The sequence below is a fragment of the Ascaphus truei genome, chromosome 4, assembly GCF_040206685.1.
Source record: "Ascaphus truei isolate aAscTru1 chromosome 4, aAscTru1.hap1, whole genome shotgun sequence".
NCBI lineage: Eukaryota > Metazoa > Chordata > Amphibia > Anura > Ascaphidae > Ascaphus > Ascaphus truei.
The window spans coordinates 244,492,517-244,506,830 of record NC_134486.1 but is presented as its reverse complement, the minus strand read 5'-3'; the positions used below and the strand labels follow the sequence as shown (position 1 = coordinate 244,506,830).

Below are 14,314 nucleotides of genomic sequence, written 5' to 3'. Positions count from 1 at the left end.
AGTTATAGAGTGCTATCAGCTGAGTCCTTTTTCTTTTGTGTATTCGTTATAACAATTCTCAGCCCAGCACCAAGACTCATTCACTCATTTAAACTGACTATTAGCTGAGCAGAGGTTTCGGTCCCCTTCCCCCTCCCCCCATCTGTATACCTCAGCTGAATATTACTCGATATGTTTGTTTAATTTTTTTACCATGTGGGTGTGATACTTGCCATAACTTTTATTGAAAGAAATGATACAAAACAATATTATACTATTGGCGTCTTCTTTGCGCAAGTTTTTCCAATATATACACTGGCGAGAAAAGGTTTGTGAACCACTTAGGATTTTTACATATTTCACATAGTTCAAACCTAAAATGTTATTAGATCTTAATCTAAGTCCTAATAATAGATCAAAAATAACCTGATCAAACAAATGACACAAAAATGTGATAATTGTTCAACATTTATTTATCCACAAATGATTCAGCATTCAGAATCCACGTGTGAAAAAGTATGTGAACCGTAAGAAGCCCCTGAGCAGCAATAACTTCAACTAAGTGTTTCCTATAACTGCTGATCAGTCTCTCACATCAGTTTCGATGAGTTTTGGCCCATTCCTCCATGCAGAACTGCTTCAACTAAGTGACAACTTAGGGCTTACTTGCATGGACAGCTCAGTTCAGGTCCTGACACAACATTTAGATGGGATTTAGGTCCGGACTTTGACTAGGCCATTCTAAAACGTGGAATTTCTTCTTCTGCTGCCATTCTTTTGTAGATCTGCGGATTCGCGTTGTATCGGATCGCGCTATAACAGGGCTGAGCTATATATATATATATACTGAAAAGAAAAATAGAGAGAGCGCAACCCCATAGCGCAATATGAACTAATTGGGGAAGGGAAAGGGATGAAGGGTAATCAAGCGCACTTACAAAGCTTCAAATAAAAACAAGCATTTGTGAATAAATGTCACCGCCAACTGAGATGGAGAACCGTCTCAGGACTGCATACACAACTCTTTGACTGTAGACTGCCCGTCGCAAAGTAGGGGATGCCCCGATGTAGATGAACAATTCCCTGCTACTGGCCATTTTAAATTCCATGCGACCAGTATTTCACTGTGTATTTTTGTCATATTGGAAGTAGCTCTGGGCTCCCTTTGTGTTTTGTTTTTTGTTTATTCTTGGACATTATTATTGAATTATTACATTCCGGAGCTATTAGAGCACCCATTATCCTCCCTTTGATTCCACGTCAAAGCACTAAAATAAAGGACAATCATGTGTTCCGACAGACCTTCCCGAGACAACGGGACATGTCAATGAAATAAGGGACAATCTCATACAGAATATACAGGATGTCTGGCATTCCTAATAGCAGATACATATAGTGTAAGTCTACTAATCCTGTGTGGACCCAGAAAGCAAAATGCATACTATATGTGGATTTGCATTATACTGTATTATACGGCTTATATACGGCTTATATGTCCATGTTAATGGATGGATAAGAAGCAAAGGATGACAGTGTGTGTTCAGTTGCGTGTCATTTCCCAGAGTCCCTGGTTGTAGTGGACGCATTGAATGCTTGGAGATAATGGTGAAAATCAGGGTTGCAGACCTGTCTGAGATGTGAATGTGCTCACAAGTTATATTTTTATTCACCTGTACATGAAAAAGATTGAAAAGTATGGATGAATATTGTAATATGCTTAAAAACTCAAACAACAGTTTCCATGTGTATGAATTTGAATCAGTGGCATACTGTATGGTATGTGTTAAACATGTTCATCTTAATTCTTATGTTTGGAACAGATCTTTTTGGTTATGTTTGGAGGTTAACTTAAAGAAATCCACAAGGTCAGAGATTTATTTTATTTATAAAATGTTTTACAAGGAAGTAATACATTGAGAGTTACCTCTCGTTTTCAAGTATGTCCTGGGAATAGAGTTATAACAATACATGGTTACATTAAATGAACAGCGGTTATACAGTCAATTCACAGACATTTCATGGACAGTTAGAGTTGCAAAATTGGGTGCAGGGGATAAAAGGGTTGAGCGTTTCAGATTGAAAAAAAGCAATTTTAACACCAACAAACAACAGCAATTTTAACACCAACAAACATCAGCAAATGGCAGCAAACGGCTCACACCCTTTGGATGTGCCAAAGGCTGTGCGCCTTTGGGGCGACGCAGATGTAGACTGAAAGGGTTCAGATTGACTGCAGCTGTGATTTCAGAGTCCTTTTGTCCTCCAGGGCATTAGCATTCCAGAGGGTGGGGCTGACGAAACATAGCAGGAAGCAAACACAGAGATTAACCCTGAGCACACTGGTTATGTGCAGAGGGGAGCAGCTTGTAAGGATTCTGCTTGATCCATGCCGGGTTTTCATTATGGTCCAGGTTTTCTGTCTCTCCTGCCCTTTCTGCTATCTGTGGCCATTTTGGGTACTGGAAGCCTGCTTTATAAGGCTGCAGTTACCATAGGGAGTTACCGAGCAAAGTTTTGTGTGTTTTCAGCTCCTGTCGGTCTTTGCAGTTACGCCTTACCCTCTTTCCTGTTTTAAATTCCTGTTGCTGACCCCGGACCATGACCTCGACCTCGCTGCCTTCCGCCTGCCCTGACCTCCAATTGCCTCCTCGACTTTACACCTCTGCCGCCAGTCCTGACCTCTGCCTGTCCCCTGGACTTTGCAACTCTGCCGCCAGCCCTGACCACTGCTTCCATACTGACTACAGATACCCTTACAGGACTCAGTCCCTGGGTTGTGATCAGTTTATTTGCCTCCTTACCTCAGCCCTGTGGGTCCGCCACCTGATTTGAGATGAGCACCATCACATTTTGATCATCCAAACATGGACCCTGCTGAGGTAGAGTGAGGTGTATCTCTCCAAGGGGTATTTCTTGGAGATCATGAGACACACCTCGCCCTGCAAAACCAACAGCTGTACTTATTTCAAGCCAACTTCAGGACATTTTTACACGGCTGGACACACTCCAGGTGGGTTCTACCCCTGCACTGCCCTTACCGGAAACTTCTCCGGCGCCAGCCCCTTCACCCACTACGCCCAGGGAACCACGGATCCCAACGCCTCTGCGTTATGGAGGGGACCCTATTGCTTGTAGAGGGTTTCTGAACCAATGCTCTATTCAGTTTGAACTCAAGCCCTCCATTTTCAGCACTCACCGATCCAGGGTAGCATATGTCATTTCCCTACTAAAACAGATGAGGCCTTGGCTTGGGCTTCCCCTGTCTGGAAAAGAAAATCCCTACTGATCAACGACTATGTTGTCTTTCTCCAGGCATTTAAAAGAGTATTTGACGCCCCCGGTCGTGTCTCCTCTGCTTCAGCTTTACTTCTACAAATCCGACAAGGAATCCGTACCGCAGGCCAGTATGCCATTGAGTTCCGAACCCTTGCAGCATTTTGGCAGGGGTTTCTGAGCGTTTAAAGGATGAATTGACTTGCCAGGATCTTCCCAAAGATCTGGTGGAACTGATTGCTCTCTGTATCAGAATGGACCTCCGGATATGAGAACGGCAGACAGAGCGAGCTCAGTCTCCAAAGATCCCAACAATTCAGCTTGCCCCTCACTTTCAGACTCATCTTTCTACACCTCTCCCTGAGGAGGAACCGATGCAACTAGGTGATACAAAATTACCTGAGCAGGAGAGAACTAGGAGACGTGTCAGGGGGCTGTGCCTGTACTGTGGGCTCAAAGGTCACCATGTCCGATACTGTCCTAAATCAGGAAAACCCCAATGCCCAGTGAAGATAGAGGAATATTCTCTGGACATTTCTTCTATTCTTCCTTCACCACAACCTTCACGGCTCCTCCTGCCAGTTTCACTCTCCTGGGGATCAGCATCCATTTTCACTCAGGCTTTTGTGGATTCAGGAGCTGCAGGGAACTTCATAGACTACGCATTTTCGAAGCTCCACTCCCTAGCTCTCCGTACTAGGGAAATTAATCCTTTGCTGGTCACGGTCGGGGCACTTCACAAAGAGTCACTATCATTCTATGTAATTTGCTCTCCCTCAACTCCAGTGGTTCTAGGACATCCCTGGCTGTGGCACCACAACCCAAAGATCGATTGGTCGCCCAATCAAGTGACAGCCCAGGGACAACATTGCTATGGATCGTGTCTTCCGGCGTCTCGCACCATCTCTGAGGTTCGGCTACCTACTGAGACTTCCGCATCATGCCTTCCAGTTTGTTTACAGGAATTTGCCAACATATTCGACAAAAAACAGACAGATGAGTTACCGCCACATCGACCTTATACCTTATGATTGTGCAATCGACCTACTCCCAGAGGTCATCTCTCCTCGAGGCCGCACCTATCACCTTTCGGAACCAAAAACCAAGGCTATGCTGGAATACATTTCGGAGAACCTTCAGCGTGGGGTTATTCGCAAATCAAGTTCTCCTGCTGGAGCGGGTTTCTTCGTTTCCATGTATCGACTACAGAGGCCTAAATAAAATCACCGTAAAGAACCGATATCTACTACACCTCATCCCTGAACTCTTTTACCGCTTACACAAGGCTACCATCTTCACCAAACTAGATCTTCAAGGAGCCTACAATTTGATCTGGATCAGAGAGGGTGACGAGTGTAAAACAGCCTTTAATACCCGTGACAGCCACTACGAATACCTAGGCATACTATTTGGCTTATGCAACGCACCGGCCGTATTTCAAAATGTCACCAACAAGATTTTCCGGGATCTATTGGACCAATTTCTCGTGGTATATCTGGACAATATCCTTATCTTTTCCAGTTCTTTGACCGAACATCGGGCACAGGTTAAATTGGTTCTCCAAAGATTTCGGGACCATTCCCTCTACGCCAAGCTCGATAAGTGTCAATTCGAACAGTAGAAGATTTCTTTCCTTGGGTACTTCATCTCTTCCCATGGGTTTTAGATGGATCGTGCAAAAGTATCAGCAGTGTTGTATCAGCACCGTCTTTTTTTCGTTAGTGTTGGACTGGCCCTTACCTTTACTTCTCAAACCGATACAACGATTTCTTGGGTTTGTCAACCACCGACGATTCATCAGGAATTTTTCTAAGGTGGTTGCATCCATCACGGCTCTTACGAAGAAAGGGTCAAATCCTAAAATATGGCCTGCTGAGGCTCTTCTGGCTTTCGAGTAGCTCAAATATGGCGTTGAAAGACTGATCACTGCTGAAAAAATGTAGGGCTGGAAGCTGATATCCAATACAAAATATTTATTAATTTAATAATGCATAACAGCAAAGCACAAAAAGGGGGAGGGGGGGTCCTCTGACGCGTTTCACACCCGTTGGGTGCTTTATCAAAGAGTGACCCTGCTGATTGTGAATCTCTTTAAATACCCTATCTGCTCCCTGGATTGGTGCGTTTTCGCGCCAAAAAACGGCCTCTGGTAAGATGAAAAAAACCAGGTAAGACAACGGAAGCCTAATCTGGACAAACCACACAGTCAGGGAGCAGACCAAAATACCACAAATAGGAAAAACGTAGAATGACAACAAGGGTAAAGAACAAACACAGTGAGGGGAATAAAAGTGAATAATCTGATAAAAAAACTAATTTACAGATAAAAAAAACAATTAAATATAAAATCATGGGAGAAAATACATAAAACAGAAAATAAAGAATAAAGAAAGGGATAAATGAATCAAAAAGTATTTAATGAAAATGAAAAAGAACTGTTATTAATTAAACAACCTAAAAGGAAATAATATATATAAAACACATGCTTAAGCAATAAAAAACTAACTAAATTGTGCATAAAGTCTATGAATATTAAAAATATGAAAAAATTAATTAAAAAAACATTAATAATCAACTCTTAAGATATAAATATACTGATCAATGGATAAAGATGTGAAAAACCTAATCTGATAATACTAGATGTCAAAAATAATTTGAATTGAAAAGATCAACATCAAAAAACGGAACAAATAAATAATTATTAACCATGTAATGATAAACTTAGTCCATATAATATAACTGTAAACAAATGGATGTATAAGGTATAGCCTTAGATTTATGAGAAGGAAACCAGACTCTGAACTGTTGTACTGCCAATCCAATCATGGGAAAGACAGTTGAACTAATGTAAAATAAATGTAATATATTTAAATCTTAATAAATGGTAACACTCATAATTGAAAGATAGCTCCCATTAAATGAAGAAAAAGGAACAATACTCATTTAAAAAAATGAACTAGTTCCCAGTCCTGATTGATACCTGCAGGTTGAAGAGTGCTCATGCAGAATATCCAAAACATTTCTCGCCTGTTGAGCATGCCCAATCTGTCACCCCTCCGAGGGGGCACCGGGACATGCTCAACAGCCGAGAAGGTGAAATTCTGAATACCTCCCTGGGGGCAATGAAAAAAGTGTCTTGACACTGGATATGAGAGATCATGTTTCTTGATTGCTCTAACGTGTTCCATGATTCTCAATTTGAGGGATCTAATGGTGCGACCTATGTAATGCCTGCCACACCCGCAATTTAAAATATAGATAGTATAGGAGGAATTGCAATTAATAAATGTTGGAATTTTTATATTCCTCCTAGGTCTTACACAATCAATGCTTTTGATAGGGGTGGCATACTGGCAAATTACACAACGGCCACATTTATAGAAACCTCTAGGAACTGAAGTGATATTGGACAAAGTATGTGAGGAGAACAGACTCGGTGAAAGGAAGCCTGCCAACGATTTGGCTTTACGAAAAACAAATTTTGGTCCGTCATTAATAAAGGGATATAGATCTGTGTCTAATCTTAAGGTGTCCCAATGTTTGTGAACGATATGGCGTATGGAATCAGCTTGTCTACTTTGTTGAGTAATAACAAGGAATTTGGCTTCCTATCATGTCCATATCCGGTGGTGCCTGTGTTCCACCATCTCCCAAAGATCCATAAGTCACTTACCTGCCCTCCTGGCAGGCCTATAGTGGCTAGTATTGGATCTTTGGGAGATGGTGTTTCCAGGTACATTGATAGATACATTGATAGATTCCTCCAACCATTGGTTCAATTATTGCCATCATTTCTTAAAGATACTAATCAACTCCTTCTTGATTTAGGGGAATTTAAATGGGAACCAACTTATTGATGGGTTACCATGGATGTTGTATCCCTACACACAATCATTGAACACAAACAGGGTATTTCTGCTGTGCAGAATTTTCTTCAATTATCCAATTTACCAACCACATTATGTACTTTTTTGGTGGAGGCTATTACTTTTCTTTAGGCACATAATTATTTCACTTTTGATTCACAATTTTATTTACAAATTAAAGTCACCGCTATGGGCACATCTTTTGCACCTTTTTACGCAAATTTATTTATGGGGTTGTGGGAGTCCCTCTTTATTTTTGGGGACCAGAATCCCTTTAGAAATCACATTAAATGTTACAGACATTATATTGACGATCTGCTTTTTATCTGGGATGGTGATTTTTCCACGTTTGAAATTTTCTTTAATACACTTAATATTAATCACTACAATCTTAAATTCACTTATAATATTGATCTTCATCACATTTGCCACTTGGACATCATGCTGTACATAGATCTTAATAGAACCATCCAAACTGACATTAATAGGAAGCCAAATTCACGTAATGCCTTTCTCAAGGCTGATAGCAACCACTCCAAACCCCTTAAAAATGGTATTCTTAAAGGACAATTTATGCGATTGAAACGATTATGCTCCACAAATGAGGCATTTAATACTCAATCTCAGGATCTGGTCCAAAGGTTCTTGACTCGAGGATATAATCGATCTCACGTCATGCAGGCACTTAGTGCTGTCAGATCATTGAACCGATCTGACCTTTTTTCTAATCAAATGAAAAGGTATAGACATCGAGACTCCTCCAAACAGATTTCGTATGATAATGTCCCCCTGTTTATTACTCAACAAAGTAGACAAGCTGATTCCATACGCCATATCGTTCACAAACATTGGGACACCTTAAGATTAGACACAGATCTATATCCCTTTATTAATGATGGACCAAAATTTGTTTTTTGTAAAGCCAAATCGTTGGCAGGCTTCCTTTCACCGAGTCTGTTCTCCTCACATACTTTGTCCAATATCACTTCGGTTCCTAGAGGTTTCTATAAATGTGACCGTTGTGTAATTTGCCAGTATGCCACCCCGATCAAAAGCATTGATTGTGTAAGACCTAGGAGGAATATAACAATTCCAACATTTATTAATTGCAATTCCTCCTATACTATCTATATTTTAAATTGCGGGTGTGGCAGGCATTACATAGGTCGCACCATTAGATCCCTCAAATTGAGAATCATGGAACACGTTAGAGCAATCAAGAAACATGATCTCTCACATCCAGTGTCAAGACACTTTTTTCATTGCCCCCAGGGAGGTATTCAGAATTTCACCTTCTCGGCTGTTGAGCATGTCCCGGTGCCCCCTCGGAGGGGTGACAGATTGGGCATGCTCAACAGGCGAGAAATGTTTTGGATATTCTGCATGAGCACTCTTCAACCTGCAGGTATCATTCAGGACTGGGAACTAGTTCATTTTTTTAAATGAGTATTGTTCCTTTTTCTTCATTTAATGGGAGCTAACTTTCAATTATGAGTGTTACCATTTATTAAGATTTAAATATATTACATTTATTTTACATTAGTTCAACTGTCTTTCCCATGATTGGATCGGCAGTACAACAGTTCAGAGTCTGGTTTCCTCCTCATAAATCTAAGGCTATACCTTATACATCCATTTGTTTACAGTTATATTATATGGACTAAGTTTATGATTACATGGTTAATAATTATTTATTTGTTCCGTTTTTTGATGTTGATCTTTTCAATTCAATTCAATTTTCAATTCAAATGTATTTTGACATCTAGTATTATCAGATTAGGTTTTTCACATTTTTATCCACTGATCAGTATATTTATATCTTAAGAACTGATTATTAATGTTTTCTTTAATTAATTTTTTCATATTTTTCATATTCATAGACTTTATGCACTATTTAGTTAGTTTTTTATTGCTTAAGGATGCGTCTTATATATATTATTTCCTTTTAGGTTGTTTAATTAATAACAATTCTTTTTCGTTTTCATTATATACTTTTTGATTCATTTATCCCTTTCTTTTTTCTTTATTTTCTGTTTTATGTATTTTCTACCATGATTTTATATTTAATTGTTTGTTTATCTGTGTTAGTTTTTTTTACCAGATTATTCACTTTTACTCCCCTCACTGTGTTTGTTCTTTACCCTTGTCGTCATTCTACGTTTTTCCTATTTGTGGTATTTTGGTATGCTCCCTGACTGTGTGGTTTGTCCAGATTAGGCTTCCAGAGGCCGTTTTTTGGCGCGAACACGCACCAATCCAGGGAACAGACAGGGTATTTAAAGAGATTCACAATCAGCAGGGTCGCTCTTTGATAAAGCACCCACCGTGTGTGAAACGCGTCAGAGGACCCATCCCCCACCTACTCCTTTTTTGAGCTTTGCTGTTATGCATTATTAAATTAATAAATATTTTGTATTGGATATCAGCTTCAAGCCCTACATTTTTTCAGCAGTGATCAGTCTTTCAACGCCATATCTTATCTACCCTGGACTGAAGCACGCACGCTGAGACCTCAGAAGATGCTACCATTGTGAGTTTACTCTTTACATTATCTACTTTCCCCGGACAGTCAGAGTATCATTACACCGCTCCAGCTGCCTATGCCGCAGGGTTAACACCTGCCCATTTTTATGGGGTAAGTGTCGTTTTCTTCACTTATCCTCACTGTGCAGTGAGAGTTTCCCTGTTTGGCTTTTATGGGGCTTTTGATTGTGAGCAGGACTGTTTTTGATCTATCAGGCAAGTATACATTGTGCAACAACGGGGTTTTATTCTCTCATGGCTACATTGTCTCAGCGATACATCATATCTATGTTTGAATACTTAGTAGCACCAGTGTAGGAGTAATCTCTTATTTTCCTACCTCTGCCTGTGCTTTCGAGTAGCTCAAGTCCGCCTTTTCTTCCGCACCTGTGCTAATCCATCCAGATTCTACGAAACCCATCGTGCTTGAAGTGGACGCCTCCGATCTGGCAGCCTGAGCCGTTCTTTCTCAAATGAAGTATTTTCACGGCAAACTCCACCCATGTGCCTTCTTTTCTAAAAAAAAAAACTTCTACCACGGAAAGGAACTATGATGTTGGAAATCGGGAACTTCTGGCTATGAAAATGGCTCTTGAATAATGGAGACATCTGCTTGAGGGCACAACTTCTCCGATTCCAATCCTTACAGACCACAAGAACCTCGAATATATTGAAGGGATAAGGGTCTAGGGACACGTCAGGTGAGGTGGGCTCTCGGTTCAACTTTGTGATCTCTTATCGTCCAGGATCCAAGAACACCAAAGCAGATGCACTATCTCGACAATTCTCTCCTGACGGCTCTGAGGAGATAGAGCAGGGACCCATTATTCCACCTGCAAGGATCATCTCTGCCGTATTTTCATCACTTTTGCAACAGATTTAGCAAGCTCGGACAGAGGATCCTAGATCGACGTGCTCATGTTCATCTAAATTATTTGTTGCTCCTCAATTCCAAAGTGAGGTGTTGTAATGGGGTCATAACTCCAAGATGGCTGGTCACCTGGGGGTTAGGAAGACTTGCAATTTCCTCGAACAAATCTTTTGGTGGCCAGAGCTCAGCAAAGATATACAGGAGTTTGTGGCAGCCTGTGTTATATGCGCTCAGAAGAGGGTGCCAAGGACATTACCCTGTGGATTGCACCAACCCTTTCCTGTCCCCACCAGTCCATGGACCCACCTCTTCATGGATTTTATTGTGGAGCTGCCCCCCTCCAGGGGTATGACTACCATACTGGTAGTGGTTGACCGATTCACACGACAAGCCCATTTTGTTCCTCTCAGGAAGCTACCCACAGCATCTGAACTATCGGAGATCTTTATTAAAGAGATATTCCGCCTTCATGGAGTCCCGACAGATATAGTCTTGGATCGCGGATTCCAATTCGTCTCTAGATTTTGGAAGGCCTTCTGCCAAAGAATGGGTTTCTCCTTACATTTCTCTTCTTTCTACCATCCCCAGTCCAATGGTCTCACGGAAAGGACCAATCAGTCCTTAGAACAATTCATCTGCTGTTTTGTTTCTGAGTTACAGGACAGCTGGGTTGATCTGCTCCCGTGGGCCGAGTTTTCCTGTAATTCCATGAAGCACGATTCAACACTGGAATCACCGTTCTTTTCTGCCTATGGTACCATCCCACTGCCCTTCCTCTTTCCAGTCCCCTCTCTGGAGTTCCTGCAGTGGATGACAAAATCAAAGAACTCCAGTTACTCTGGAAGAAAATCCAGGTCAATCTGACCAAAGCCACTCCCCAGAAAAAAACCCAGGTGGATAAACATCGACGACCTCCACCTCCATTTCATGTGGGAGATCAGGTCTGGCTGGCTACAAAAACTATCCGCTTGAAACAACGTTCCTCCAAACTCGGGCCCAAGTTCTTTGGACCTTATAAAATCTTGAAACAAGTCAACCCAGTGGCATTCAAACGGGAACTTCCGGATACCTTAAGAACACCCCCAGTGTTCCTTGTCTCCCTCCTCAAGCCGTTCGTCCAGAACACCTTCTCTCCTCCTACCCTCCCCCTCCTAAACCGTTCTTAGTGGCTGGCCAGGAGGAATTTGAAGTGAGCCAAATATTTGATTCCTGTAGATCCCGTGGCGGGCTACAGTACTTGGTCCATTGAGAGGGTTATGGACCCAAGAAAAATTCATGGATCAGGTCCAGGGTTGTCCATGCCTCCAACCTGGTCTAGGCATTTCATCGAATATGTCCTGCCCAACCGTCTTAGATCGCCCAGAGGTTTCTCCTCAAGAGGGGGGTACTGTAAGGATTCTGCTTGATACGTGCCGGGTTTTCACTACGGTGAAGGTTTTCTGTCTCTCCTGCCCTTTCTGCTCTCTTTGGCCATTTTGGGTACTGGAAGCCTGCTTTATAAGGCTGCAGTTACCATAGGGAGTCGCCAGCAAAGTTCTGTGTTTGCAGCCCATGTCGGTCTTTGCAGTTACGCCTTACCCTCTTGCCTGTTTTGAATTCCCGGACCATGACCTCGACCTAGCTTCCTTCTGCCTGCTCTGACCTCCGCTTGCCTCCTCGACTTTGCACCTCTGCTGCCAGCCCTGACCTCTGCCTGTCCCCTGGACTTTGCAACTCTGCCGCAAGCCCTGACCCCTTCTTCCATACCGACTACGGATACTCTTACAGGACTCAGTCCTTGAGTTGTGGTCAGTTTATTTGCATCCCTACCTCAGCCCTGTGGGTCCGCCTCCTGATTTGAGACGAGCACCATGACACAGCTCTTGGGGTATTAAGGCAAAATTAAAACTGTGCAAGTTATAGGCGCAACTTTCAAAAGCTTTCCTAATATTGTGTCTTAACTCCTCCTATAATCACTCCCCAAAATGCTCATGGCACAAGAAAAGCAAAATTGGAGCAAAGCATCATTTTATTTATTTATAAAATGTTTTACCAGGAAGTAATACATTAAGAGTTACCTCTTGTTTTCACGTATGTCCTGGGCATAGAGTTATGATGATAACTAATACATGGTTACAAGTACATAGTTACATAAGTGAACAGGGTTATACATTATATACAAGACATTGTATGCACAGTTAAAGATAATATATATTATAGGCGTATGTAATAGTTACAGACCAGATTAAAATGTGAGACAGCTTTACTTTTGAAAGAACTTAGACTGGTGGTGGCTGTGAGATTCTCCCGTAGATTGTTCCAGTTTTGGGGTGCATGGTAAGAGAAGGAGGAGTGGCCGGATACTTTGCTGACCCTTGGAACCATGAACAGTCTTTTGGAGTCATATCTCAGATGATAAGTGCTGCATGTGGTAGGGGTGAGGAGCTTGTTCAGATAGACGAGTAGCTTGCCCAGAAAGTATTTGAAGGCAAGACAGGAAAGATGAACTTTGTGCCTAGACTCAAGTGATGACCAATCTAGTTCTTTGAGCATTTCGCAGTGATGTGTGCTGTAGTTGCACTGGAGAACAAAACGGCACATCATGATGCAAACTGATGCAGTGTTAAAAGTATGTTGTTTGGATCTATTTGTGGAGCAGTGCTTCCGTTTGCAACACTTGATACTGTACATATCCCTCAAATGTGTTTATTCATATTTTTTTTTATTTTTTTATTGGTCACTATTATTTAATTGTTTATTCAAAACATTACTAACCAATCACTTAGACAAGTAGCTGTGGGATTTTGGTGGTGATACCTGAAACCCCTTAGCTTTGTACAACTCTCTCCTGCAGCCTAGGCTCCTCCATCACTTAAGACGGGACTGTGGTAATTTGCTTTTAAGATCCAGGTCCAATTCTTGCAGTTTAATGGATATGGCTAAGAAGGTTTTGTGGTCAACGTGCGTCACTTTTCTCCATAATATGTGGCAAACATTTTAATTAGCATTTATTAGCTCTGGTGGTATATGTATGAAACCTGCACATTTTCTTTCTTACATTTAAACACAGATCTCCTACTAGCAGAAAGTACGAGAGCAGTTCCTCCTACTTTTTTTTAAAGTTTTTACAGGGTCTTACAGTAAGTTACCCCATAGTCACCCGCCACTATTTTCAGCTACGAGAACCTCCAGCTTCAGAGATACGTAGCTGTGAAGTTAACAGGTTTAAATGTTCCTACAGTATGGGGAAACTAAATGGCTGCCAAATCTCTGGCTAATAGGAAGCTGCAACATCATTGTGGCTTCATATTGGATGGTCATTTAGGTGCTCTTTGAAAAGCAGGAAGGAACACCGATAACTTCACCATAAGTATCTGAGGAACCAGCTGGTCCCCAGAGCTGAAAATAGTGCAGTTCAGCTCTGGAGTACCTCCAACGTTTTCAGTTCTATGGAGGGTAGTTTGGGTGGATTTAGCACCACCTAAACTATTCATTTTTAATTAAGACAAAGAGATTGAAATACAATCTGTTAGAGGCAAAGGAAAACTGAACCACTTTTACAGTACAGTATATGCAGCTTTTGATGGATTTCGTGATATGATTGCACTTCTATTTCCTTCTATAAGCATTTCTCAAATTGTTTACTGGTGCAAACCAAACAAAAAATTGACAATGCACACTAAAACAAAGGGTCATATTAAAGTGACACACTTTGTGACTTTTAAGGAGCAAGCTCGTTTTTCAAGAGCTTGATATACAGTATATGGTGGTACACAATCAATAATACTTTGAGGGCCCTTTAGTACTGTAACTTTTAAATGCT

General features: G+C 41.4%; 1 protein-coding gene across 11 annotated transcripts in view; it reads right to left on the bottom strand.

Moving 5' to 3' along the window:
* AIG1 (androgen induced 1) overlaps positions 1–14,314 on the bottom strand; it is a 448,408-nt gene that overhangs the window by 60,905 nt on the left and 373,189 nt on the right. Inside the window, exon 4 of one of the 11 annotated variants that reach the window (XR_012801082.1) lies at positions 9,617–11,313. The exons of 9 other annotated variants lie outside the window; for them this stretch is intronic. Coding sequence is in view for 1 of the 2 variants with exons in the window: in XM_075597125.1 (XP_075453240.1) it covers positions 11,245–11,313 (69 nt within the window). In the remaining variant the exon portion in view is untranslated. Of the gene's footprint in view, positions 1–9,616; positions 11,314–14,314 lie in introns of those variants that run through there. One more of the 11 variants, XM_075597125.1, reaches the window with a different exon arrangement.